General features: G+C 54.2%; 5 protein-coding genes across 5 annotated transcripts; 1 reads left to right on the forward strand and 4 right to left on the reverse strand.

The window, feature by feature from the left end:
• Positions 1-2,558: 2,558 nt before the first annotated feature.
• Positions 2,559-4,277, reverse strand: COCSUDRAFT_52339 (succinate dehydrogenase subunit b560). The gene is made up of 5 exons (XM_005650948.1): positions 4,078-4,277; positions 3,816-3,909; positions 3,542-3,668; positions 3,211-3,392; positions 2,559-2,929 (listed from the first exon to the last, which is right to left on the reverse strand). The coding sequence occupies exons 1-5, from the start codon at positions 4,188-4,190 to the stop codon at positions 2,822-2,824; spliced, it is 624 nt and encodes a 207-aa protein (XP_005651005.1). The 5' UTR covers positions 4,191-4,277; the 3' UTR covers positions 2,559-2,821.
• Positions 4,278-4,408: 131 nt separating this feature from the next.
• COCSUDRAFT_52340 (hypothetical protein) lies at positions 4,409-5,715 on the forward strand. Its single transcript, XM_005650949.1, has 5 exons — positions 4,409-4,550; positions 4,634-4,693; positions 4,866-4,897; positions 5,011-5,122; positions 5,237-5,715. Exons 1-5 carry the CDS (start codon positions 4,532-4,534, stop codon positions 5,353-5,355), a joined length of 342 nt encoding a protein of 113 aa, XP_005651006.1. The 5' UTR covers positions 4,409-4,531; the 3' UTR covers positions 5,356-5,715.
• Positions 5,716-8,618: 2,903 nt separating this feature from the next.
• Positions 8,619-13,419, reverse strand: COCSUDRAFT_52341 (MFS general substrate transporter). The gene is made up of 12 exons (XM_005650950.1): positions 13,320-13,419; positions 12,651-12,816; positions 12,309-12,483; positions 12,101-12,198; positions 11,854-11,944; positions 11,484-11,681; positions 11,106-11,265; positions 10,530-10,813; positions 10,040-10,189; positions 9,459-9,614; positions 9,147-9,260; positions 8,619-9,024 (listed from the first exon to the last, which is right to left on the reverse strand). The coding sequence occupies exons 2-12, from the start codon at positions 12,743-12,745 to the stop codon at positions 8,896-8,898; spliced, it is 1,650 nt and encodes a 549-aa protein (XP_005651007.1). The 5' UTR covers positions 12,746-12,816; positions 13,320-13,419; the 3' UTR covers positions 8,619-8,895.
• Positions 13,420-14,375: 956 nt separating this feature from the next.
• On the reverse strand, positions 14,376-17,191 carry COCSUDRAFT_35084 (phosphoribulokinase; the record flags this gene model as incomplete). The annotated part of the gene is made up of 6 exons (XM_005650951.1): positions 14,376-14,612; positions 15,245-15,454; positions 15,874-16,107; positions 16,429-16,676; positions 16,992-17,060; positions 17,167-17,191. The coding sequence occupies 6 exons, from the start codon at positions 17,189-17,191 to the stop codon at positions 14,376-14,378; spliced, it is 1,023 nt and encodes a 340-aa protein (XP_005651008.1).
• A 1,002-nt stretch (positions 17,192-18,193) lies between these two features.
• COCSUDRAFT_64504 (hypothetical protein) lies at positions 18,194-22,404 on the reverse strand (the record flags this gene model as incomplete). The annotated part of the gene is made up of 11 exons (XM_005650952.1): positions 18,194-18,919; positions 19,115-19,301; positions 19,511-19,671; positions 19,843-20,045; positions 20,200-20,383; positions 20,573-20,773; positions 21,145-21,327; positions 21,453-21,530; positions 21,644-21,842; positions 21,950-22,067; positions 22,293-22,404. The coding sequence occupies 11 exons, from the start codon at positions 22,402-22,404 to the stop codon at positions 18,680-18,682; spliced, it is 1,866 nt and encodes a 621-aa protein (XP_005651009.1). The 3' UTR covers positions 18,194-18,679.
• Between the last annotated feature and the right edge of the window lie 127 nt (positions 22,405-22,531).

The following is a 22,531-nucleotide window of genomic DNA, read 5'->3' on the forward strand; positions in this document are numbered from 1 at the left end:
TGGCCGGCCACAGCCAGCAGCAGGAGCAGAGCTCGCGCTTCCGAGCGCAGCACCTCGCCTGGCAGCATGGCGAGGCCGCGCCCCGGCCACAGCCGTCCGCGCCGATCGGCGGCCAGCCGCTGCTCTGCGCGCAGCTGCCGCTGTCCTCGGCGGCTGCCCACCAGCTGCACTGGCAGCTCGGGGTTGGCGCATCGCTGCAGCCAACCAGCCTGCAAACGTCCACAGCTTCTGCAAACTCCTGGCAGACTGCCTATGACCATTCGATCAACCTGCCGGTGCCCCACCAGCAGCAACAACAGCAGGTTTCCGGGGCCCCGCCGTCCCTGCACCGGCGCGCAGTGCAGGCCTGCGCTGCGGACGTGTCGCAGCATCAGCCGCAGGGTGCGAGGGATTTGGAGTGCGGGCAGATTGTCTCACACTGGCACCTGCGCATGGCAGGCAACGCGGCTCGCAGCGACTACAGCAGGGCTAGAGAGCAACCGTCGTCCGGCTTTGTGGCAGGTGAGTTTGGATTGCATGCTGCTGAATGTCCTTCCTCTTCTTCTTTTCTTCCTTTTCTCATTCTTTTTGATGGCTCGACAGAGCACATGCTGACTTGTCCTGGGTGCATGGAAAAGAGTGTTGCTGCTTTTGGGCTGCTGTGTGGGGCACCGATGGGCCTGTGCTGCTGTGTGGCAGTGAGCGAGTGCATGAGCATCAGCCCGGAGCGGAGGCAGGCCGTGGCGCCCGCAGACCGCTCGACACCAGCCAGCAGGGACGGCCGCCCATCCAGGCAGCAGCGGTTCATGGCGGCAATGCACGCCACCATGAACGGTGAAGCCCCACATGATGTATTCTTTGCTTGCTTAATTCCTTCAAACACTGCCGCCACGTATTTTGTATTTTATGGCTGCATTGCATGCCTTGTAAATGATGTCCCAATTAGAGGTCATCTGAGGTTTTGGGGTCCAGAGAAGTTCATCTTTCTTGTCTCACGTGTGCTCATGCGATCTCAAAATTGGCCCTCTCATGATTTTTTGAATGTGCAGAGGCGCCAGAGCAGCAGCAGGAGAGCAAACATTCGCCACCAGCTCCGCCTCAGCACTCTGGGCAGCCGCTGCTGCCCACAAAGCTGGGGCCCCTCCTGCCCGGCAAACACTTCTTTGGATCCGGCAGTGCCCCCAAGGTGCAGCTTTTCCCTAGCCCCTGACCAATGGCAGCTGTTTGTCTGCAATTGGAACCACTTCACTTCTGTCAAAATGATATCTGACTTCTGTGTGCACCTCTTTGCAGGAGGGCATGATCCCTGCTGTGTATGGCTCGGCGTCCACAATGTCACAGATGGCCGTGTGTATCAGCGCGGCGCAAGCAAACCACCAGCAGCCTGCGCTGAAGGTCAGCCCGCAGAAGCTGCAGCCAACGCGGCGGCTGCCGGGCCGGCAGCAAGCGCCCCTCCTGCACACTCAGTTCAGCAGCACAGACGTGGGGCCGGTGGCGCGTAGCTCGCCGCCAGAGCCGGCCGGCAGCGGCCCGGCACCGATGGAGTTGATGAGCCCCGCCGGCCACGGCGGCTGCCGCAGCCCGGCGCACAAGCCGGCCGGGCCGGCAGCTGCGCACACCGGCCGCGGCCTGGGCCATGGCTACCCGCTGTGCGTGTCAGGCGTTCAGTCGACACTGTTCCGGGCGACGCCGCCGCGCAAACACCCCGGGGCCGGCAGGGGAGATTCCCCGCAGCCGAGCCCGGACGCAAAGCCCGCGCAGCAGCAGCCGGCGCTGCGCCGCAGCCGCAGGAAGCCTGTCGCCACCCGGCTCTTCTGAGCTTTGGGCTGATGTCTGGGAGCGCACCTGTTGCAGGAGGGGTTATTCTTTTTGTCACGGAGATTAATATTGGGCAGTTTGCTGCGGGTAGTCCAGATAATTATGGTCTCTATTTTGGTGGTGGGTACAATGACCGTTCTGATGAAATTCTCAACTGGAATGCTGACGGTATTGACATCATCTAGGACGATGGTCTCTTGAATGCATGCAAGCTGTGGATTTCATCAGAAGGAGCACGCATTGTGGAATTTTGTTGGCACCATAGCTGTGCAGTGCCATATCGTGATCATTTACATAGGTGTTGGGACGCCGAGCAGCCCCAAAGTGGACTTAAAATCAGTGTACACATTGGACATGTAGGAGCAGATTAACTTGACTCATGGATTGGCATTATGGTAAAGATCAGCTGACATCAAGGAAATCAACCCTTGGATCATTACTAGACGACTGTAATACTATACTTGTGAGCACTATTTAAAAATTGAGCAATATTGATATTAATTTGCAGTAGTGATGACTCTGATCAGCAATTAGCTTGTCTTCTGGCTCATTAAGCTGAAGTCCGAGTGTCGACGTCGCGGCATTCAGTGCATGAGAGTAATTCCAGTCGTAATGATAGCTAAGGCTCTGCTGCAAAGGTTTAGGAACATCACAATGCAATCCTCTACAGAGTAGTCACCTGATCACTTAGAAATCCAATAAACTCGGTCGGACGTCGTGATACAGGTCCCCTTGGATGTCCCTAGTATTTAAGCACTTGTATGCTTTTGACTCTTTACAAGAATAACGGAAACATGATGGACACAAGGCAGTACCTTTTTATTAAAATGCAGCTACAGCCAAGCCAAAAGATTGATCAAAGCCAGGCCTTCAGACATTTGTGTGGCCACCATGGCCTCCATGGAGAAGGACATATATCTGCCAATAGGCATGTGCATGCATGTGCAGGGACAACTGGACAGGTACAAGAGAGCTGATAAAATCATCGCTTCAACCTAAACACTGACATGAACACAATGTGCACTCAGAAAGACGCCACGGTGAGGGCCAAGGTGCCAATGGCGCTGGCACCAACTAGAAGCTTGGATGATCTGTCCACCGCACTGTTCTCCAGGGGGCTGCTCTTGTCCGCCTGCACCACACACACATTCATCCTCATCACACTCCCCATGGCCAGCAGAGGACAGGATCTTGAGGCAGGTGGTCCTGATCTCTGAAAGATGTCCTTCTCGGTGATTGCAATGTCCCTGGGGCTTCATCACTGGCGGCACGGTACCACAAGAGTATGCCAGGGCAGGTTTCCATCTTCAAGGAGGCGCCATGACAGACTCAAGCTCCAAATCCCTCCACTATCAGCGATGCCAATGTATGGCTGCATCAAGATGTGTGCGTGAGAGGCATTTTTTGGCTCACCTGGTTCCCATATTTGGCCTTGTCCCAGAAGACATGCCTAACGCCACCCAGGTAATGGTAGACCAGGGGGAAAGCAACTGCAGCCTTGAAGGGGTACAGGATCAGCGGTGACGTGGACTTTATGGCTTCAATCGTGGCTGGCAAGTCGCCAGTCAGCGCGATCCACCCAGCCCCAGTGAAGCCTGCAGCCACAGCTTTACATCAGGCCAGCAACACAAGTGGACTGCCTCCAGCAAAGGTGAGGCTTTTCACCGATGTCATCTGCCTCCTCTTGCAGTCCAAGCTGCAGTACAAGTATGCTTCTGCAGGAGTACTGCTTCTGTCAACGCACCAACAGTGAGCGCGACGCCGGTCGCTCTGTTCATGATTGAGGTGATGGCGTTAATTGGCATGTTGTAGTGGAATTTGGTGCCGCCCTCTTCAAACACATGAGGTGAGACTGGACGGTGCTTCACGCGCTGCACCCGCACATATAATGTATCAGTCACCAGGAAGTCACACAGAGCACAAGACTAGGAGGTATGCTGCAACACTTGCAGAGTACTGCAAATGCTGCAGAGCAGGCTGCATGGGATCTTTGCATAATAGCTGGCAACACCACTCACGTCAAGGTGATCCTTTGGGGTCCCAAGGAAGTCGGTTCCTGGGTGGTATGGAGAATCCTTTCCCCAGAACTCTGGCACCCCACCCCCATGTTGCCTGCAAAATCGAGGAGTTTAATATGATCGTGTCGTCAGTACATCCTAGGAACGTTCCTCGCCGTGGAAGTTCATTTCGCAGAACAGAACGCGATCACGCACGAGACAATCATCAGCACTGTCAAGCACAACGAATGTGAAGGGTATCAGACTCAAAATCCCCACAAACCTTATGAACTGCTGAGATACAGCTGACTGTGGTAGAATGTATTGTTGTCCCAACCCGTTATTCGTTGCAGCACGCAGAGCCTTGCCTAGACCTTGCGCTGCTGCCCTTGACATGTCAGATGCTACGTGCTGTCCCAGCACAGTGCAAGCTGTCTGTTAATCTCCTTCACACCTCAACCTTAGGTGATCCGTTGAAACAAGAATGACCGGAGATCAAAGCGAAATTGCTGGGATTTGCTTTGCATTTGTTGGCCAGGCTTAGTCATGCTCCACGTTGCCCAACTCTTGGGATCGTGATGTCCTTCTGCAGGATCACATATTTGGAGGAAGGGCAGCTTCGTTGTTTATTCTGTTGTTTTATCTAGCACTGACTGCGAGCAGGATCTGCATGTTTGTAACGCTGCCCTAATACACCAACGGAGAACCATCGATCTCGGGTCTAGTCCACTGTTGGAATGGACAAGATCTTGAGAGGTGAGATCAGATCAGTGAAATATGGGCTTTAGCAGCCATTTGCCTTGATGGATATCTGAGAAATGTTTCCTTTGTTTCTGCAGCTGATGCCGCAGGACCGGCCTTTCAGAGGCTTGCAGAAGCCAATCACATCTTTCTAGCCGGTAAGATTTCCATCTTCATGTGTTACTCTTTACATATCATGCACACATTGCCCCAGTGAAGGGTTCGCGTTCCATTCTCCAGCTCGACTTGTCCTGGGCATGCTGCTGCAGTCTAATAGGTTGCATCTTACTCAGCACAATTGTCACAGTGAAAAGGCCTTCCTCTGCGCAGGTGTGGTGCCTGTCGCGGCCTTATCACCAGCGGTGAGAGCTTCTTTCAGGAGCATACCACAATTCCCCAATTTTTCTGAAGGTCAGAAAGCCTTGTACTCTCCAGAAATGCAGAACTGGCCCCTGATATTGTGCCTGTGCTTCAGGGATCGTACCTGGGGAAGGCAGCTGACATTGCGCTCGGCATTGCGATTCCAGTGCATTCTCACGTGGCCATCAACTCAGTCCTTTCAGACTATGTGCCAAAAAGTGTCAGGGGTAAAGCTCTGGCACATGAGACTTTCTTATAAATCATTTGCTTTTGATGGCAATAATCCCTTACAGTAGGTGACACTGGCGTTTCTTTGCTTGACAACTATTGCTGCATGGCAGGTGTGGCTCGAGTGGGCGCTCTGGCTTCCAGCAGCATCATGCTCTTGGGGCTGCTGAAGCTGAACCTCATGGGTCCTGGCCTGACAGCGACCGTGAAAGAGCTCTGGAAGAAGAAGTAGGTCATGCATGTTCTCCAACGCATGCATTGGCGCGCATCGCATCTGTCCTTATTGTCCTTCACGGTAGTCCTGATGCATCCATCAGGGCACCCTGTATTTGTCAGTCACCATTCAGCTTGTTCACTAGCGTTACAACCAGGTCTGTCAAAAGACAATATGATACTTCTCTTTGTGGTCATTGATGTACTCACCAGGTTGGGCTGATTTCACCAGGTTGGGCTGATTGTGCCTGAAGCCATCAAGTCTTAAGCGGATTTTGCAACATGCATACTTGCAACAGCAATTTCACGTATAGTACAGGGGTGTCGGTAAAAGCTGACCCTGCATGAGGGGCGCAATCAGAGATGTAACAATACTAATAAAGATTGACACGGCGAGGCATTTGTTTATCCTCACTTGTGGCGCTCGCTCTGCTCTGATGCATCGATGTCTGCATTTCTCTTTCTCCAATAGTACATGCTGTGCCGCCATAATGGCAAGCGGCAGCCAATGTATATCAATTCTCCTCAGGACAGGGTAGCCTCATCACTGCATGCAGCCTGCAGCATTCTTTTGGCTTCTTCTGCCGAGGCAGGCAGCACCCTCTTGAGCTTCCTCCTGCTGCTGTCCACACTAAAAACAAAGTGGAATGTGTTTGAGATGCTGCTCATGACCTGCTCTGGTCGCGTAACCATCGCTACAACCTCCACATGCATAAACCCCTGCATGGCATCGCATTCATATCGTGCCTCTTTCTACTACAGCGCCAGTCATTTCACAGTAGGCACAAGAGACTAACTTCTGCTCCTTGACACACCTGTATGATGCATGCAAGACAAATGATGAAAGGAACATGAAGTACTTTCTGCTCGCACCTGCTCAGAGCGGCTCTCAGATGTGTGAAGCACAGTGCTGTGGAGCCGCAACAGGTCTCCAACCTCCACTGGCTTCTCAAAGGTTATCTCCCCGACATGCACAAATGTGGGTCGAGACCCTGCAAAGAGGTACGCTGTGGCAAATGCCAGCTCAAATGCACGCCTGCAATAGCACCCTACAACCTCAGGCTTGTTCCAAATCTGGGCACATCAGAAACAAAGGCTAATAACGCAAATAAGTAAGGGGAGCCAGAAATATCCTAACGAAGCACACCTGCTGAGGAAGCCTCCAAAGACGCGGCCATGCACTGCCACAGCAACAATGATTGCAGTCAGGAACCTCACAGGAAGCCATTTTGCCAAATCACAAAAGGCAAAGAATCGACACCGACGGAGAGTGCTGCAATGCGTCAGGGCGACGTGAAGGGTTAGGATCGCACTGTTTTTCTGCTGGGGCTGACAGGTGAAGATGTTGGACAGGCGGGTGTCAGCCATCAGCACAGAGTCTCTGCGCGCCAGGGCAGGCAGGTCCAGGCGGGTGCGCGCCTCTCCCAGCTTCTCCTCCACCCAGGCAGCACTCGCCTCAGCCCCCTCGCCTGCAGTCACAGCCCAGGATCAGCCTCTGCATTGCCATCGGAGATCAGCACAAATGAATCTGCTGTATTGAGCAAACGTTCACCGGGGATTCCAATACCATAAATTTGCCTTGGATCATGAGCTTCTATTCCATGTCCACCCCAATGCATCCAAGTGAAGGGGATGAGATCCAGATTACCCTGCCAAGTGCATGTCTGCCTCGACAGGAGCACCTCAGTCAAGTGGAACCGGGGCAGCTGTCTGCTCTCGACGACACCATCATGCTGCATCGGTGCATAGACGATGTGCAGTTGTACCTTCAGAAGAGCTGCCTTTGCCGGCTTTGCGCGCTTCCTTCCTGCGGTCCGCCACCTGCTGGCGCTCTGCAAACCGCTGCTTCTGCAGCGGCGTGGATGGTTCCAAGGGATTGATCTTCATGGCCTTCTGGCTGAGTGGGTCCCGCGCCACAAAGGTGAACAGCGCTACCAAGCTGGGCTCCTGCTCACTGCCGTCCTGTGCACCCACATATCACACATCAGCAACATCCTACAACCCGGTGACGACAGCACTTCAGGGCTTGAGTTGTAGAGCTGGTTAAGCCACGAATTGCTTCTCAAGCACTATCTTTTGTGTTGTTCTTGACACTGGACAGGTTGCCCATATTCGCGGTGAGATGCGGTGCAGGCAGGACCTGCAGGAGCTCCATGCGGATGTCCATGGAAGAGGAGCCCGTCCAGACGACCTCGCCAGCCATGGTCATGTCAGTGTCCACTCGCAGCCGCTTCCTCAGATCAATCGCATCCACAGATGCCGTCACCAGCAGCGGAGGCCGCGTGTCTGTGCGGCTATCATCGCTGCACAACCAAATTTTGGTTGGCATCAGCCACACAGAGACAGAGCCGTTCCTCCTATGCTGTTTTGCGGGGGATTGGGTTTGATCAGCCTGTATTTCATCCAAGATGGGGTGTCACCAGTGCTCATAGGCAACGTTGCCTGCGAAGGAGTCCAGATCCTCGAGCACCTTGCCCATCCTTACGTACCCCCATGGATTTCTGTACTGCATGGCAGCAGGGAAGGGAGGTCAGCCTTCTACTTAACTGGCTCAATGAACAGGGTCATTGACGTGCAAGTGGCAAGTCGATGCTGACCTGTTCCTGGAGGAGTGGGCTTGTGCTGAAGGGATACGAGATGCTGAGCCTCTTGGGCGGTTTGGGCGTGGGTGCGGACAAAGGCGAGCCTTCCACTAGCTGTTTCTCCCTGTTTAGCCTATCAATCCACAGCTTCTTCGTCTGTTGCCACATGCCACAAGCACCTTCAGGGGGTTTTAACAGGATTGCCTGCTGTAAAGGTGAAATTGCCAAAGATTTAATTTCGATACCCAATATGAATCAGGATCGCGCACTTGTGACGTGTAAATCCCGACGATGTCCTCATGAGTGAACGAGCGATCTGCGAGACCTCGGCAGGCCAAAGCTTGCCAATCAAGACGCAGACTTGATATACTTGCAGGGTTTTTCTGCAACCAAACATTCATGAGTTCTGACGTTCTCTACAGAGCTGTCACAACGCAAAGCTTCGGCATGTCAAATCGTCGGAGTGATCTGCTCCTGGGAGTTGGACCAAATCCACGTAGAATCGCTGGCAAATTTGCAATGTAACCTTGCTTCTCTTTGCTCATTACTTTGGACATGGGGAATTCAGATTGTCTTCCAATTCCAAAGAACAGCACGTGCCAGCGTGCTGGGAGCATCGCCCCTCAGAGATTGTACATGAAGGCAGAATCAAATGCAAAGGTCTGCGTAGTACACGATCGCTTGAAGACAAGCAGCCTTGGGAACTCGTACATTGCTTTACATTGATTAATTCTCAGTCAGCGGCACTTGCACGCTGATCTGAATGCGAGAATCCTAGGCCTGGAATGATGCCTGGCACTCCTCGATGAGGCCATGGAGGCATCCGCAACGTGCTGCCTTACAAGAAGTTTCAAGGACTCGTACACATCCTGACAACTAGATCACAAGACTGGGCACCCCTGTACTACTGCCTGCATTGCCCAAATCTCAGACCCAGAACTTCACAGCAGTGTCCTCTGCACTGAGACCAGACTCCCTCAGGCGCCCTTCAGTCTGAGCCTCTTCTCCTTGAGCTCCTCACGCTGGACGTATGACTTCAGGTTCATCATGGGAGCAAGCAGCAGCAGCGCCATGGCACATGCCACGCCCAGCGCAACAAAGTAGGCCTGCAGCAACATACCCGACATGAGATAACCAAGCCACCCTGCTTGCCTTTGCCATGATGCGGATCATACTCAGCAGTCTTCTCCACATGATCAGAGCATCATGGTGATGAGGGAGGGCGCACCTCCCAGCCGTAGTTCTTGACGATGATGGACAGGGGGATACCGGCATTGGCAGCGCCAAGGTAGGCAACCCATCCCAGGAAGCCCTCACTGGCACCCACAGACTCTGGCCCCACCTGCACCCAGGCAATCACAAGCATCACACATCTGCCTTCCCTCGCATCATGGTGCAACGCACTGCGGGGAGAGGCAGAAAGTCAACTCAAAGACCATCACACTGCCCGTGCTCGTTCCAACAGTGCCATTAAGGTAATATTCTTGCCTACTCCCGCCCATACGGAACAGTAGATATGGAGGCGAGAAAGAGGCCGCACCAGCTCGGCACCACAAAGGCCGATGAGCATCTGAGGTCCGTAGAGGAAGAAACCGATGAAGAAGACGGTGGTCCATTGCACGATCGGCCACGAGGCGGGAGTGAAGTAGAAGGCTGCAAGGCAGGCTGCGATGCCCACTGTGTACGCCATCACCACCTGCTCACACACAGCCGCATGCTTGCATCAGGCGCGCGCTTAGTGAGAGCTGAATGCATAAGCGGTCAACCTGAAACCTGCCTTCTAGCCAAAGGACATATTGTGCATCACAAAAAGTGGACACCTCCAGCTGGCCATTTGTTGCAGGGACAGCATCATTTGTATCCTGTCTGCACCGTTGCTTGCATGTTCGTCTAGCAGGTGCCAGTGGGGTAGTACTCTGCAGCTTGTACTTTGCATGTGCTTAGACAGGCTTGCAGCTAGAAGCACGTGAAGCCGGACAAGACCAGGCTGTCATTGGTTTGTGCAGTGTGGAATGTTGATTTCGGTACCCCATAATTGCAATTCCTCTGCAGACGCACCTTGCTTCTAGCAGGAAGAGCATGGAATGATCATAGGGAACTACAGGGTGGGGGAAGGCGCACCTGGACGCGCTTGCCGCAGTTGCCACCCTTGGGGTCGCGCGCGATGAGGGTGTCGGATATGCGGCCGGCCAGCAGGCTGCCAAAGAGGCCGCCCAGCTCCAGGCCTGACACCCGGAACGCCGCAGAGCCGGCATCCGCCACTCCCTTGGCCTGCGCACCCAGCCAATAGTCACTCAGCAGTCTTCCACCACATGACCTTACAATTGCAATCACATGTACATTCTGCTTTTCGCTGCAAAGTGTCGACCCACATGGTGTCCCCACATGTGGGTACTCGCCCACAACAGACTGCATGCGTTGTAAATCTATCAATCGCCCATTAATGCTTCCCCACATGTGGAAGGGCTGCACAGATAGTGCAACATTTGAAGTGAGTGAATGCCTGACACATTGACCAAAGATCTTGTACATTCCCTCGGATCTGGTCATCGCGGGCAGAAGTGTGCCGAAGGCGAATAAAGGGGTTGGAAAGAGGGGGCCGGCAGCTTACCTTGATGAGGTAGAAGACGAACCAGGAGGTGACGCCCTGGCGCACGACGTAGATGAAGAAGTAGGTGAGGGCCATGCCCCAGATGAAGGGGTTCTTGAGCACGTTGTTGACCAGCAGCGTCAGCAGGCTCTCCTTGGGGCCCTCGCTGCCATCCGCCTGCTTCTTTGGCTTGGCCTTCTCCACCACCTCCACTGGCGGGAAGCCCACCTGCTCGGGCGAGTCGCGCACCACAAACAGCAGGATCAGGCCCACCACCAAGCCTGTCAGCCCGGGCGCCCACATGCCTGCGCACATCAGCAACAGCCCATCAGAACTGAAGACTTTGTGAGCAGGTAGCCCAATGCAGATCAAGCCCCATTGATACGCCAGAGCAAGAACTCGCAACCGCCTGATCGACGTTCTGCACACCTGGCATTGAATGAGGAAATATATCGCAGAGCAGCAAATTACTAGATCACCTGCCAGAGCACAACTTTGCAAGGGACCCTCGGGCAAATATGCCAGGCGAGGGCATGTCTGCAATTCAACTTGCGGTTCAAATGATGTGCAGAGGACGGAACAAGTGCAGAATCTCACCCCACTTCCAGCCATAGTAGCGCGCGGCAGTGCCGGCCAGGATGGGAGCGCCAAAGCCGCCGAGGTTGTGGGCGATGTTCCACATGCCCCAGTAGGTGCCGCGCTCCTTGGTGGCAAACCAGGACGTCAGGATGCGCGCGCAGCACGGCCCGCCAAAGCCCTGCAGCCAGTCACACGCCAACCATTAAGCGCCCCTGTCTTCCTTCTTCCTTGGCACCAGGTCCGTGGGCATGGAAAGAAGCGGCCTTTCTTGGCAACATGAGCATTCGACAGGCAGGTGCGCATGGCAATGCAGCACAGGACGTGGCCGGGTGTTGGGAAGGTGGCAAGGGTGGGTCTTCGAAGGCTAGGGATTAGAGAAAGGGGAAAGAAACGTGCCTGGAGGATGCCGTTGATGGCCCAGAAGGTGAGGAACCAGGGCAGGGTGTTGCCGGCGCCGAACAGGAGGTTGACCGCGGCCGTGGCCATGAGGCCGCCAGCCAGCATGAGCGTGGGCGAGGTGCGAGCCCCCAGCACGCCACTCACAAACTTGGAGAAGCCGTACGCGATGGGGAAGAGCGATGTCAGCGACCCAATCTGCACCAGTGGGCCACCCCAATTTGAGCCATTCGCCTCCTTTCAGGCTTGCCATTTTCAGCGCATGTGACCGGCGATGTGCAAATCCAGTCTGTACTTATTCATAGTCCCCTAAACAGATTATGTGAGCGTTGTCGAGTAAATAAAATTTAAGTTGTGGTGGGTGGCGTACCTGGGTGATGTCCATTCCGAGGGTGGGGTCAGACACCATGACTGGCGCTGTGTAGGTCAGACTGTTCCTCGTCAGGTAGTAACTGGCATACCTGCAGGCCACGGCAGGCACAGAAACGACATCTCCTTAAGAGAGTTTCTCGAAGGACAGGCTTGCTCACGCACTGCTGCACGTGTTTTGAGCTTTGACGTAATGACGCACTTGACACTTTGGAAAGCCAAAAGGGTAGAAGGGGTTTTGACCATACCCGATGACGATTCCAACAAAGACAATCAGGCGTCTGACCACGAAAGCTCTGGGGTATGCTGGCAAGTCCTGAAGCGATTTCACTTTCTCGTCAGAAGCCTGCACACCAGCAAACCCCACCCAAGTCAGTGCCCTGCCATTAGTCTGAATCCCTCCGTATCTGTAAGCTTAGGAAGATCCCATAAGAGTGCATGGTGGCATCTTCATACCGCAGCGCCGCCAAGTGGTGATGGAACTTTTTTGGCAGGATCTCCAACATCGCCCTTCACAAGCGCTTCTTTGTCACCAAGGTTGCCGCTACTGGCAGACGCTGCCACCACTATGGCCGATCGGTGCTGCCTGGCCAGGCGTTGCGGCTGCAAGCATGTGCGCCGCTCATGTGACCTGTGAACAACGCAGGAGTCCCGCATTAGCGCTACTGAGTGGGTGATGCTGCCACATGGGCCGTGGGAAATTCGTGACAGTCTCTGACATTGTCTCGATGCTATCCCTCAAAATGCGTGCATCGTGCAAGCTATGATTACACAAATTTTCAATGTGATGCAGCTCACCTGGCTGGCTGCAGAGACCTGGATGTGGACTGCAGACAGGCAGTCCTGCACGAGGGCCTGGGCCCTAAACCACTCGACAGACCCATGCCCAGCATGTTCAGCCACCAATAGAGATCTCCCTGGAAATCCCGTCAATGGTCCACGAGCCTGACGAAGCCACTCTTTCCTACATGGCAAAGTAGATGTCAAGTCAAACGCCACTTTCGCATCTTCTTTCTCAGCAAGGGACATTCTAACCTTACATATCTAATCAAACACAATACACAGTAGCCGTCGCTGCTCACTCGAAAATGGAGAAACTTTGTGGTATGGCGGACACCCCAATCCTCCTTCCAGATCTCAGCCTTCCATCTCTAACCATACTGACGCCAACATATTCATACCTATCAAAACTACATCAAATAATATGCAAAGTGTCATGTCGCATACACTGGGGCGGTCAAAAGCCCGGCAGCGACTGATCCACATTAGTTTTGGGCTTTATGCAGATGAGTTCAGTTTGGCGCTGGCGGAAATCATGGCGACCGCCGAGATCATCAAACCCTTTTCATTCCAAAAGAATGCTTAATGCGGTTGAACACATCTATTGGTACATTGGTGAGATTCCCGGCGAGCGGGTTCGTCTTGAACTGGGCATGGGACGTTATCGAGACAAATGGGCGTCCTAACCTGCCTCAATGGTCGAGGTGGATCGTTGAGGGCTTTTGGCTCGGAGTTCTATTAGACCGTCCCAGGACGCAGCCAGCAGACGGCCGAAACTCGCTCCCTGCGGTCTCTGTATTGCGCGTCTTGTCCTTTGCTGCTATCCGTACCCTCCAGCCGGCCACCTGCCGGGCCTACCCCACTGCTGGGTGTATTAGATGCACGTGGTGACGCATGGGGAATCTCCCTGTTCCTGGCTCGACCAGTGCACTACCTGATGGCCAAGCACGTGAACAGATTGGCTGCGAGTGATTTCTGAAAGCTGGAGCAGAGCCATTGCATTCTGGTCTTGGGAATCAGGTGGCAGTGGCTGCAATTCTGGTAGCCACCAGTATGCATTTGCGCAACCACTACCGGCCATGCAGCACATAATCTTCACATTGGCAGTCCGACTAGTTGTGCGTCAAACAACTGCATCGGGGGATGCTGCATCACCATTTATTTCCAGTCATTGGGTCTGGCCGTCATGATGTGCATGATGGCATCTGTGCTGTCTCATGCATGTACACATCATGATGCACTGCATGGCATGCCTGATACTATCTAGTAGTATCTAGTGTACTCAGGCAAGTTGCCTGAGGTCACTGGAGGCATGGTGCCACTGCGCAATCCTGCATGGTGCACTGCAGTCAAGCGGTATCAAGATGCGGTACAATTGCCAAGCTAGGACTCTAGCACTGTATATCTGACCCCATCCGTGCCCCCCGCTAAGGAGGATCAAGGTGGGCCACAAACAACCTGCAGACAGCCAAAGCGCAGACAAAAGAATTGGCGGCAGAAAGTCCTGCAGGTTAGCAGCAGACTCTCTGCTAAGAAGAAACGAGCAGCAAATTTGGCGCCTCAAGAGGGCATCTCCGAAGACTCCATAGAAGCTGGGACTCTAGACTTTCTCTATCCCATGGTGTGCAGTGTCAACCTCATCAGTGCAACAACTCAGAAACATGTCTTCTCAGCAGTTTCTGCAGCCCCTCTCAACACTCGCGGCTGCAGACGGGCCTCCCCAGAAGCATCCTGTGAAGTTCTTCAGACGGCGGACTTCACAGTTGTGTCAACCACGGCCTCGTAGACTTCCCTGATCTTGAGACCCACGATGGTCTGGAAGAGGCCAGTGCCGTTGGTGGAGCCGGGGAACTGGGAGTTCTTCAGCATCTGCTGCGTGATCTCGCCATAGAACTTGGCGCTGGTGTTGCTCAGGTGGCTCTCCACGTATATGAGCTCCTCGATCTTGTCAAACTGGCCGTCCATCTCCAAGATCGACACCTACACCCCACGCACAATCCAGCCATCAGCTTTGTATCTACATGCATGTACTCTGATCGGGGTTTTTCCAAATGTCTTGAAGCGGAGCATTCTGAATGATCACATCTGGCAGCAGATATATTTGCCAGAGCTTCACACTGGAAGGGCCCATGGCAGCTGTCCCTTGCACTATAGCAAACTGCGTACTGCTTTGTATGATGCAACGACCCTCTGGCGCCAGCCAGTCTCTTGTGCGGCCATGCCGCACAAACAGCTACCGTGCAACTGCCAAATGGCGCCAGCCAGAATCCTGTGGGGCCATGCAGAAGGAGAAGGAGGCCCTCTTTCTTTTCCTGATACTGTAGTAGTCATTCTAAAACCCGCAATAAATAATCCTTTTTGGCCAAAAAGGGTGGATAAATGAGACCCTTACTCCCAAAACATAAAACCTAAGATTTTTTTGAGACCAGATTCGGAAAGCTCTCGACAAGCCCAATCCAATGGAGCATGACCCTGGTACATTTGATACCAGGAAGACCACTGAAAGTTGCTTTGAAAAATTTCCCGCACCGCCGAGGGTGCGGGTTTTAGAATGACATTACTGTTACTACAGTAATTGGGGGAAAACAGGAGAATTGCAGGCATGGCCGCACCTCCTCGCCGTAGTAGGTGTCAGGTCCGTAGAAGAACTTGATGCCGGGGAAGGAGCAGGTGAGCTTGCGGCCGCAGGGGATCCAGGAGATGGTTGAGCCCTCGTCGAAGAGGAAGGTGGGCTTGAAGAAGTTCACACCCTCCTTCTGGATGAAGCGCACGCGCAGCACCTTGCCCTCCTTCTCATCCGGTATCAACTGCGTCGGCAGCACCTGCCACAGCCCAACAGTCACAGTTCAGTCCCAACACCACCAGCTCCATCGGTGCCAGGGGTGCAGCTGCACGTACTCTCAACATCAGGGTTACAGCGTGCAGATCAACAGATAAATTCAGATCACAGTGGCAGGCCAAAGGGACTCGCTGCCAGCAAAACCTTAAGCACATCGCTTCATCATTTGTCGACGGGCTGCTCATGCAAACATTGGACAGGCCATCACAATTCATTGTCGCCAATGTGCCCACCCCATGGCTAGTTTGCAAGCATGTGGTGCTGGGGCAGGTCTCGAGCAAAAACAAGGATTTGCTAGGCAGCGGTGTGCCCCTTCACACCATGAAGTACGAGATTAATCATTGGAGTGGAAGAAGTATGTGCAGAGAAATGTGGCGGTGTGAAGAGCAGGGAGGCACGCACCTGGATGATGACATCAGCGTGCTTCTTCTGGGGGTCGATGTAGGCGTCGAAGTCAGGGCGGCGGGCCTCGATGGAGGCCTTAATGGACTCCAGGGAGTGGCCCCGCTCCTTCATGTCGCGCTGGATCTTCCAGGCAAACTTGACCTCGTCGCTGATGTCCAGGTAGATCTTGAAGTCGTACAGGTCGCGCACACGCTCGTCGTAGAAGGGGTGCAGCCCCTCCAACACCATGATCTGCGCAGCCCCAGAAAAGAATGTCAGCATGCGAAGAGAACAGGTAGAGAGAGAGAGGGAAACCCACACGGACGCGACTTTGCATGTGGGCTGCAACAGTATTGCATGGTATTCCATTGTATGGGGGCAAAATTACCCCCAAGGAGACGAACGCAATTTGGTTTCCACTCGCTCGGGGTCAGACCGCGTCGGCTGCAGGTGCTGCAGATATATCAGGAATTCGTGGATTCCTAGCTGTGCAGGAATGCATGAAATGGGTGCATTTCTGGTTGAGTAGGGTTGCGCAATGTATCCTGGCAAGAAGAGGCCAGCGGGCTGCACCTTGGGGGGCTTGATGGTCTCGGCGGGGTCCAGGAGGCCGGAGACGTGGTTGTAGATGGGCTTGTCAATGGACTTGCCCTCCTTGATGGCCTTGGCCTGCTCGTACATGAGCTCAAAGTCCTGCGCCTTGGGGTCCAGCGCGGTAACTCCCTTCTCCTTGCGCCCAGTGCGGTCCAGGCAGTGGTAGTCATCCAGGCAGATCACCGTCGCCATGTCTGACAGCAGTGTGTTGGACTCAGGGTTGCCACCTGCTCCCCGCCCAGAACATCGATCAGGCACTGCGCCCATCTGTTCTCCTTTTCTTCAGTGTCAGGATGGTCACAGAAAGCCAGTGGAACACACAGGATGCGGGGGAGTGTGGGCAGGGCGTCGCATGTGTGCTTGGAATGCTGCAAGGGCAGAAGTACCACAGCCCAACAGCAGCCATGCACCCATCTGTTCTCTTCTTCTTCTTCAGTGCGAAGATTTGGATACTCAAGGCCAGAGGATTGCAAAAGACGCTGAGAACTGTGGGCAGGGTGTTGCAGGTGTGATTTGAAATGCGAAGAGGAAAGAAGTCTCACCCTCAGGGGCGCGGGGCGAGCCTCCGAACACGCCAATCATGCGCCGCATGAAGGTGGACTTGCCACAGCCTGCAGGTGCAGCGCCAGGAATCAGGCATCATTGCGCAGGAGGGTCTTCATGCTACAGATACGCAGCACGCAATTCAGGAGGAGGGGCCTGGCGCCCCAAACCCACCAGAGTCAGCGGCCAGCCCAATCATGACGGATCTGTCAGACGCCTGGACGATGAGGGTGCGTGCATTTCCGCGGGTGCGAGATGCCCTGAGCACCTGCAGACCATTGATTTCATCAGAGGTCACACTCCTTGGCTGGATGACCACGAAACAAGATAGCTACTGACAAGTTCGATACGATCAATGTTGCGGCTTCCCAAATCACTCTTCAACGCACCTGAGCAACTGATGTGCGGGAAATGCTCCGTCCCTGCGAAAAGCACCACAACTCTTAACACATCAACTCCATGCCCTTGCCATTCTCTGGGGCTTGACCATTCGGGGACGACATAAGGCTCCAAGACGAGGGCTTCGATGTAATACCTGGTAGAACAAGCTGTGGGCCTTGGTGAAGGCGGGCGCATTGACGCTCTGAGGCCTGCACACAGAAGATCACTTGAGCTGTTTGCGAACGATCGACCCTGAAATCTCGCGCCAAGCGAGTAGCTTACCCAGAACATTACAGCTCTCATCCTTTTATCAAAAATTGCAGCGCATGTTGCCTCCTTAAACACCTTCGTACAATATATCCTCTAGCGCACAGCATATCAGCTCCTCGCCCTACCTGGTGGACAGCATCTGCTTCGTGCTCGGCAGATTACCAGCACAAAGCGGCATAGTGGCTGCCATATTTCCCAGAACCTTCCGACTCTAACACGCCGCACTGCTGTCGAGCAACCTCTCCCTACGCGCTACCGGCCTCTCTTATCTCGTTGGGGAGAGGCATGTGAAGCCCTAAAGTACTAGGCTTCTAGATACCAGATATCAGCCACCCATATTCAGGGGTAGGGAATGTGCGATTCCGACACCCTTTCGGGACAGATGTTCGTGCGCTGCAGAGGTAAGTGACATTGCTGCACGCACAAGCAAACATGCAAGGGTTGGGTTGGCGGTACAGTAACGTCTGAGCCGCAGTTTCTCCATGGCCATGCATGCAGCTGCCGCAGCCGGCCCGCGGCCGGCTCGGAGGTAAGCTCGGGCCCGGGCTGCTCTCCGCATTTTGTCTTGCATTGCGTTACCCCGAGTGAGGCTCAAATTCAGTTCAGCAAATATTTCGGTGGCCAAAATCTCTCTCAACACTACGTAATGTATCCCAGCAATCCACATCAAGAAACAAATCATGATGAAAATTGTCAAATGAAGTTTGGCGGAGCTGACTCGGAGTCAGTGAGGCTCAGGACATCCCAGACCTGAGGACCAATCACGAATTGCCGCCATGGCCAGCATTCAATTGGCAAAAAGTACACCTTAAGTAATACCCTTGCCACAATCTGCAACTTGAAGCACCACTGTCTTGGAAAACTCGCGACGACCCACTGTAAGCAGGACAAAGTCAATCTTGTAACCACACGCCACTCACACACTTCTCCCTTCTAAGTCACATGCGATGTCACCTCCTCAGAAAGCCTGAAGCCTGTCCACCAACCGCATGCAAGCAACACGCATGCATCCGGACTACAAAGCTGTGAGGCTCTTTCAGATGCGGCGCTTTTTGGACAGCTTGCCGCCGTCAGAAGCCTCCAGGGCTGGGGCCGAGAAGGCCTTCTTGTAGTCTCCTCCGTCCTTCTCCAAGATGGCCTGGATCTTGTTCAGCTGGTTGTTCAGCTTGTTGTCCTTGGCCTTGCCCAGCTTGTTGCCTGCCTTGCGGCCGTCGGCTGCCTTCAATCCAAACTGGAAGGCCGCCTTGGGCAACATCTCCTTGCTGTTCTTGTGCTCCTGCAGGCAACAGGAACACATGTCCCTTCAGACTTTATTCAGCACTGCATGAGCTTCTCCTGCATGCATGAGTGTCATGTAGGCTATATCTGCACTGCACTATTATCATATCAAGGAAGGTCTCTTGAAACGAAGTCACATGCGGCTAGGCTAATGATAGGAGAATACTAGCAAGAATGCTTTATTTAGACGTACCTGCCACTGCTCCTCGGTGTCAAAGTCGGTGCGGCTCTTGCCGCCAGTCTTCGAGTCCATGTGTGAGAAATCAGCCTCGTCGTCTGAGTCAGCGATGGTGTTGTTGTACTCGTGGTACCCGGGATAGCACTCGGCGTATGCGTCGCTCACAAAACTCGGGTCCTTCTCCCTCTCATCCACCTCTCTCCTGCCCGCCATTGAAAAACAAGGATGACATCCCTAGATCACCTATGATCACATCATCATGCAGAGCAGAAGATGAAGATGAAGAAAGGCCAGCTTTGCTGCCCTGCACCATGGGTTTCACTCCCTGAACAGGTGGGTGCAGGTGAAACCAAAGAATTTGGGCAGAGGTTCAGAAATTGGGCATAGACAGGCTTGCAGCCTGGGCCGCACCTGCGGGCGAGGTTGTCGTCGTCCCGCTTGAAGACAGAGGCCAGCCCGGCTTCCTTCTGCTGCTGCGACAGCGCGCTCAGTGCCGCGGCGTCCTCTGCATCTGGCGGCTGCCCGCCCGCCTGCGTCGCCAGCAGGGCCTGATACACCGGATCCGTGCTCGCCTGCAAAGCATCGCACAAATACGCATCACCACCGAGCAATGGGTCGTGACAAGCAATTGCATTCAGGCACACTCCTCCTGGAGGTCATTTATACAGATTCAGGAGAAAGCACCCAAGCAATCCTGCAAAGATAGTCACAGAAGTGGGTGGCTGCAGGTAAGTTAGTGGCACCTGATAGGCGACACTGGCCTGGATGTAGGCCTCGTAGGCGGCAGGATCGGCGTAGGCGCTGGACAGATCTGCGTTGGTGGGCGGCCGCGCCGGGCCCACCTCCGTGTCGGGTGGGGGCGGCGGTGGCGGCGGTGGGAGGGCACCGGGGGGTCCCTCTTGCGCCTCGCCCTCCTCGATCTCCATGTCCTCGTCGCTCTTCGCCCCTGCAATGGACACCATCAGCTTGCAGGTTCGGGATCGCACTCTTGTCATCTCTTATTTTGTCTTCGCACCGGAGCAGAAATTTTTATACCTTGTAACACTTTGCCGAGAATTTCATCAGTGCTGCATAAGATACTTGGAGGTCGAGGTGCAGACCTGCTGTTGGAAGGGCAGGGAGGTCAGCCATGTCGTCCTTCTCAGCAAAGTACTGGCCGCGGGTTGACGCCGCCGCTCCCCCGTCCCGGCTCTTGGGTAGCTCGGCCTGGTAGTCCTTGCCGGCGTCCCCAAAGATGTCCTCATCCTCATCAGCCGGCCTCACCACGGCAGGCTCCGCCGCAGCCTGCGTGTTGGACAAAGACTCACACTCCTGCAACTTCTTGCAGTGAGACGAACGCAGCAGAGCGCGGTTTGAGAACACATGCACAGACCACCAGTGTGCGCAGGATGGTGCTGCCATTTAGTAGGGAAAGGCGTAGATGGGACAATTGAGGCATTCATGGGGGAGTGTTATAGGGATGAGGGCACTCACGGAGCCGTTGGTGTGCGGCCCCTTGAGCGCGCCGATGCCGGCCAGGGGCGGCAGAGCGCTGGCGCCAAGCAGCTGCAGCTTGTCCTTGCGCTTGAGGCGCTTGCCCGGCTTGCCGCCCGCGTTTGGACGCATGTAGGACATGATCTTGGCCAGGCGCTCCAGCAGATTGCCATCCACTCCGCCCATCAGCGAGTCCACCACCTGGTCAGGTAGCCGCCATGCTGCTGTCAAGAGCTCACTCAAGTCCTGAGACTCTGCAAAGCCTGCTCATGAGCTAATCGTTGCCCTCCATGTTCTGATCCGTCATTGAGTAGTTCCATGCACTGGTGGTTTGTTCTGCGGGTGAAACGTTAGGGACAAAGCCAGCTTGCGCACAATCAAGACAGGTGCCATCAGTGCCCCAAGGACATGCTTGTCAGTCTGATTGGCGTCCCTTGAACTGCTGGCCGTCACACATCATCAGGCGCACCTTCAAGCACTTGCAGCAGCCCGGCGAAAAAAGAACTGCATCAGACCTACATCAAACAAGGAGACAGAGTGGCATCCCATGTATGAGTGTGTTGTGATCGCACCGGCGGGCAGTCCAGCTTGGAGCGCCTCAGGGTGGTGGGAATGTCAGAGCCGTACTCGTCATCTTCCAGCTCATAGACAAAGGCAGTGCGGCGCGGCAAGAACAGCTCACTGACATTGATCTTCGGGGGATTGAAGACCGAGTTGAACACGCTGCGGCCAGTCGCTGTAACAAACTTCATCTCCTGCAGATACAAACCCATCTCAGCGTTGATAGTTCCACCACCAGCTGACTGATAGAGCCTTCAGGCAGCCTTGGGAACAAGCAGAGCAAATCTGAGTGGAAGAAGCCTTCAAAATGAGGCCTCACCTCCTTCCTGACTGGCTTGACCTTCTTCTTCGTCTCATCTGGGTCTTCTGCGCCGTGTTTGGTCATCTCCCCACGCACCTGCATCGCAAATGACATCATCTTCAACAGTGTCCACGACTATCTCAATGTCGCAAAACAATTATGCTGGCCAGTACGGGGCTTTCAAAGGGTAGGGGAGGTTTGATTGGCACCTTCTGCAGGAGCGCATAATCAAGACCCTTGACCAAATGGGTGTGATCCACATCTCCACCCAGGAACTTGGAGTCCTCCACACTGATCTGCCCAATGTCCTGCTCCAGCAGTGAGTTACCGGTGACGATGTTGGCCAGGTCTGCATTGACTCGCTCATAGTCTGGATTGAATCCCTTCCTTCGCTCTTCCGCGCGATCTCTGCACCAGCAACAAAAGCTCCATGCTCATTGCAAGCTTCAGCCTGTCGATAGCAACAAAGATCCTTCACTGATACATAGCTTTCAGTGGTTGGGTGAGATTTTTACCTGTAGAGAGGCTCGTCATCTCCTGCCTTCTCTTCCTGCACAGGCTTGGGCCGGCCCTTCTTCTTCTGTGCTGCGTGAGGCTTCTTGACAGCCCGAGTTCCCTCCGGTGCATCAGCATCTGCATCGGGTACAACAAAGCGGTGTGAAGCACACACAAGAGAATTACCTTTTGGAAGAGGTTCTGCCTATTCTCATAAAAACAGTCACCACCAGCAAATTCTGCAGGCTGCAAATGAGGATCTCTAGGAAAATAGTTTGTATGATGAACTAACATTAAGCCTCCACCCATCATTGTGCACACCACAAAAGTGCACATCCTCCCAAAACATTCCATCAGAACAACCTTCTTGGAACCTCTGAGGTCGCGGCGTCTCCAGCATGCGCCTGAAGTCAGCATTTGTCTTGAACGCAAAAGATGTTCCCTTGGAAGGAGGTGGCATGTCATCGTCCTCCATTTTAAACTTCTGAAGGTGAGCTTAAGCCACCAGATGAATGAATTGCTTCTTTTATGGAACTTCGTTTGATCGTTTAGTCGGCAGACAGGCTCACAAATGCGTCATCTGCTGCAGATGAAGTGCTCAA

The sequence above is a fragment of the Coccomyxa subellipsoidea genome (genome assembly GCF_000258705.1).
Source record: "Coccomyxa subellipsoidea C-169, whole genome shotgun sequence".
Lineage (NCBI taxonomy): Eukaryota > Viridiplantae > Chlorophyta > Trebouxiophyceae > Coccomyxaceae > Coccomyxa > Coccomyxa subellipsoidea.

Excerpts from the sequence above, each read along its gene's own strand:
- COCSUDRAFT_52339 (XM_005650948.1), bottom strand. The coding sequence starts at position 4,190 with ATGTCAAGGGCAGCAGCGCAAGGTCTAGGCAAGGCTCTGCGTGCTGCA. Across the intron at positions 3,393-3,541 it reads CGGCGTCGCGCTCACTGTTG|GCTTCACTGGGGCTGGGTGG; the intron begins GTGCGTTGACAG and ends CTGTGGCTGCAG. Across the intron at positions 2,930-3,210 it reads AGGCCAAATATGGGAACCAG|GCGGACAAGAGCAGCCCCCT; the intron begins GTGAGCCAAAAA and ends TGTGTGGTGCAG.
- COCSUDRAFT_52340 (XM_005650949.1), top strand. Across the intron at positions 4,898-5,010 it reads TCGCGGCCTTATCACCAGCG|GGATCGTACCTGGGGAAGGC; the intron begins GTGAGAGCTTCT and ends CCTGTGCTTCAG. Across the intron at positions 5,123-5,236 it reads TGTGCCAAAAAGTGTCAGGG|GTGTGGCTCGAGTGGGCGCT; the intron begins GTAAAGCTCTGG and ends GCTGCATGGCAG.
- COCSUDRAFT_52341 (XM_005650950.1), bottom strand. The coding sequence starts at position 12,745 with ATGCTGGGCATGGGTCTGTCGAGTGGTTTAGGGCCCAGGCCCTCGTGC. Across the intron at positions 11,266-11,483 it reads CCATCAACGGCATCCTCCAG|GGCTTTGGCGGGCCGTGCTG; the intron begins GCACGTTTCTTT and ends GACTGGCTGCAG. Across the intron at positions 9,025-9,146 it reads TCAAGAACTACGGCTGGGAG|GCCTACTTTGTTGCGCTGGG; the intron begins GTGCGCCCTCCC and ends ATGTTGCTGCAG.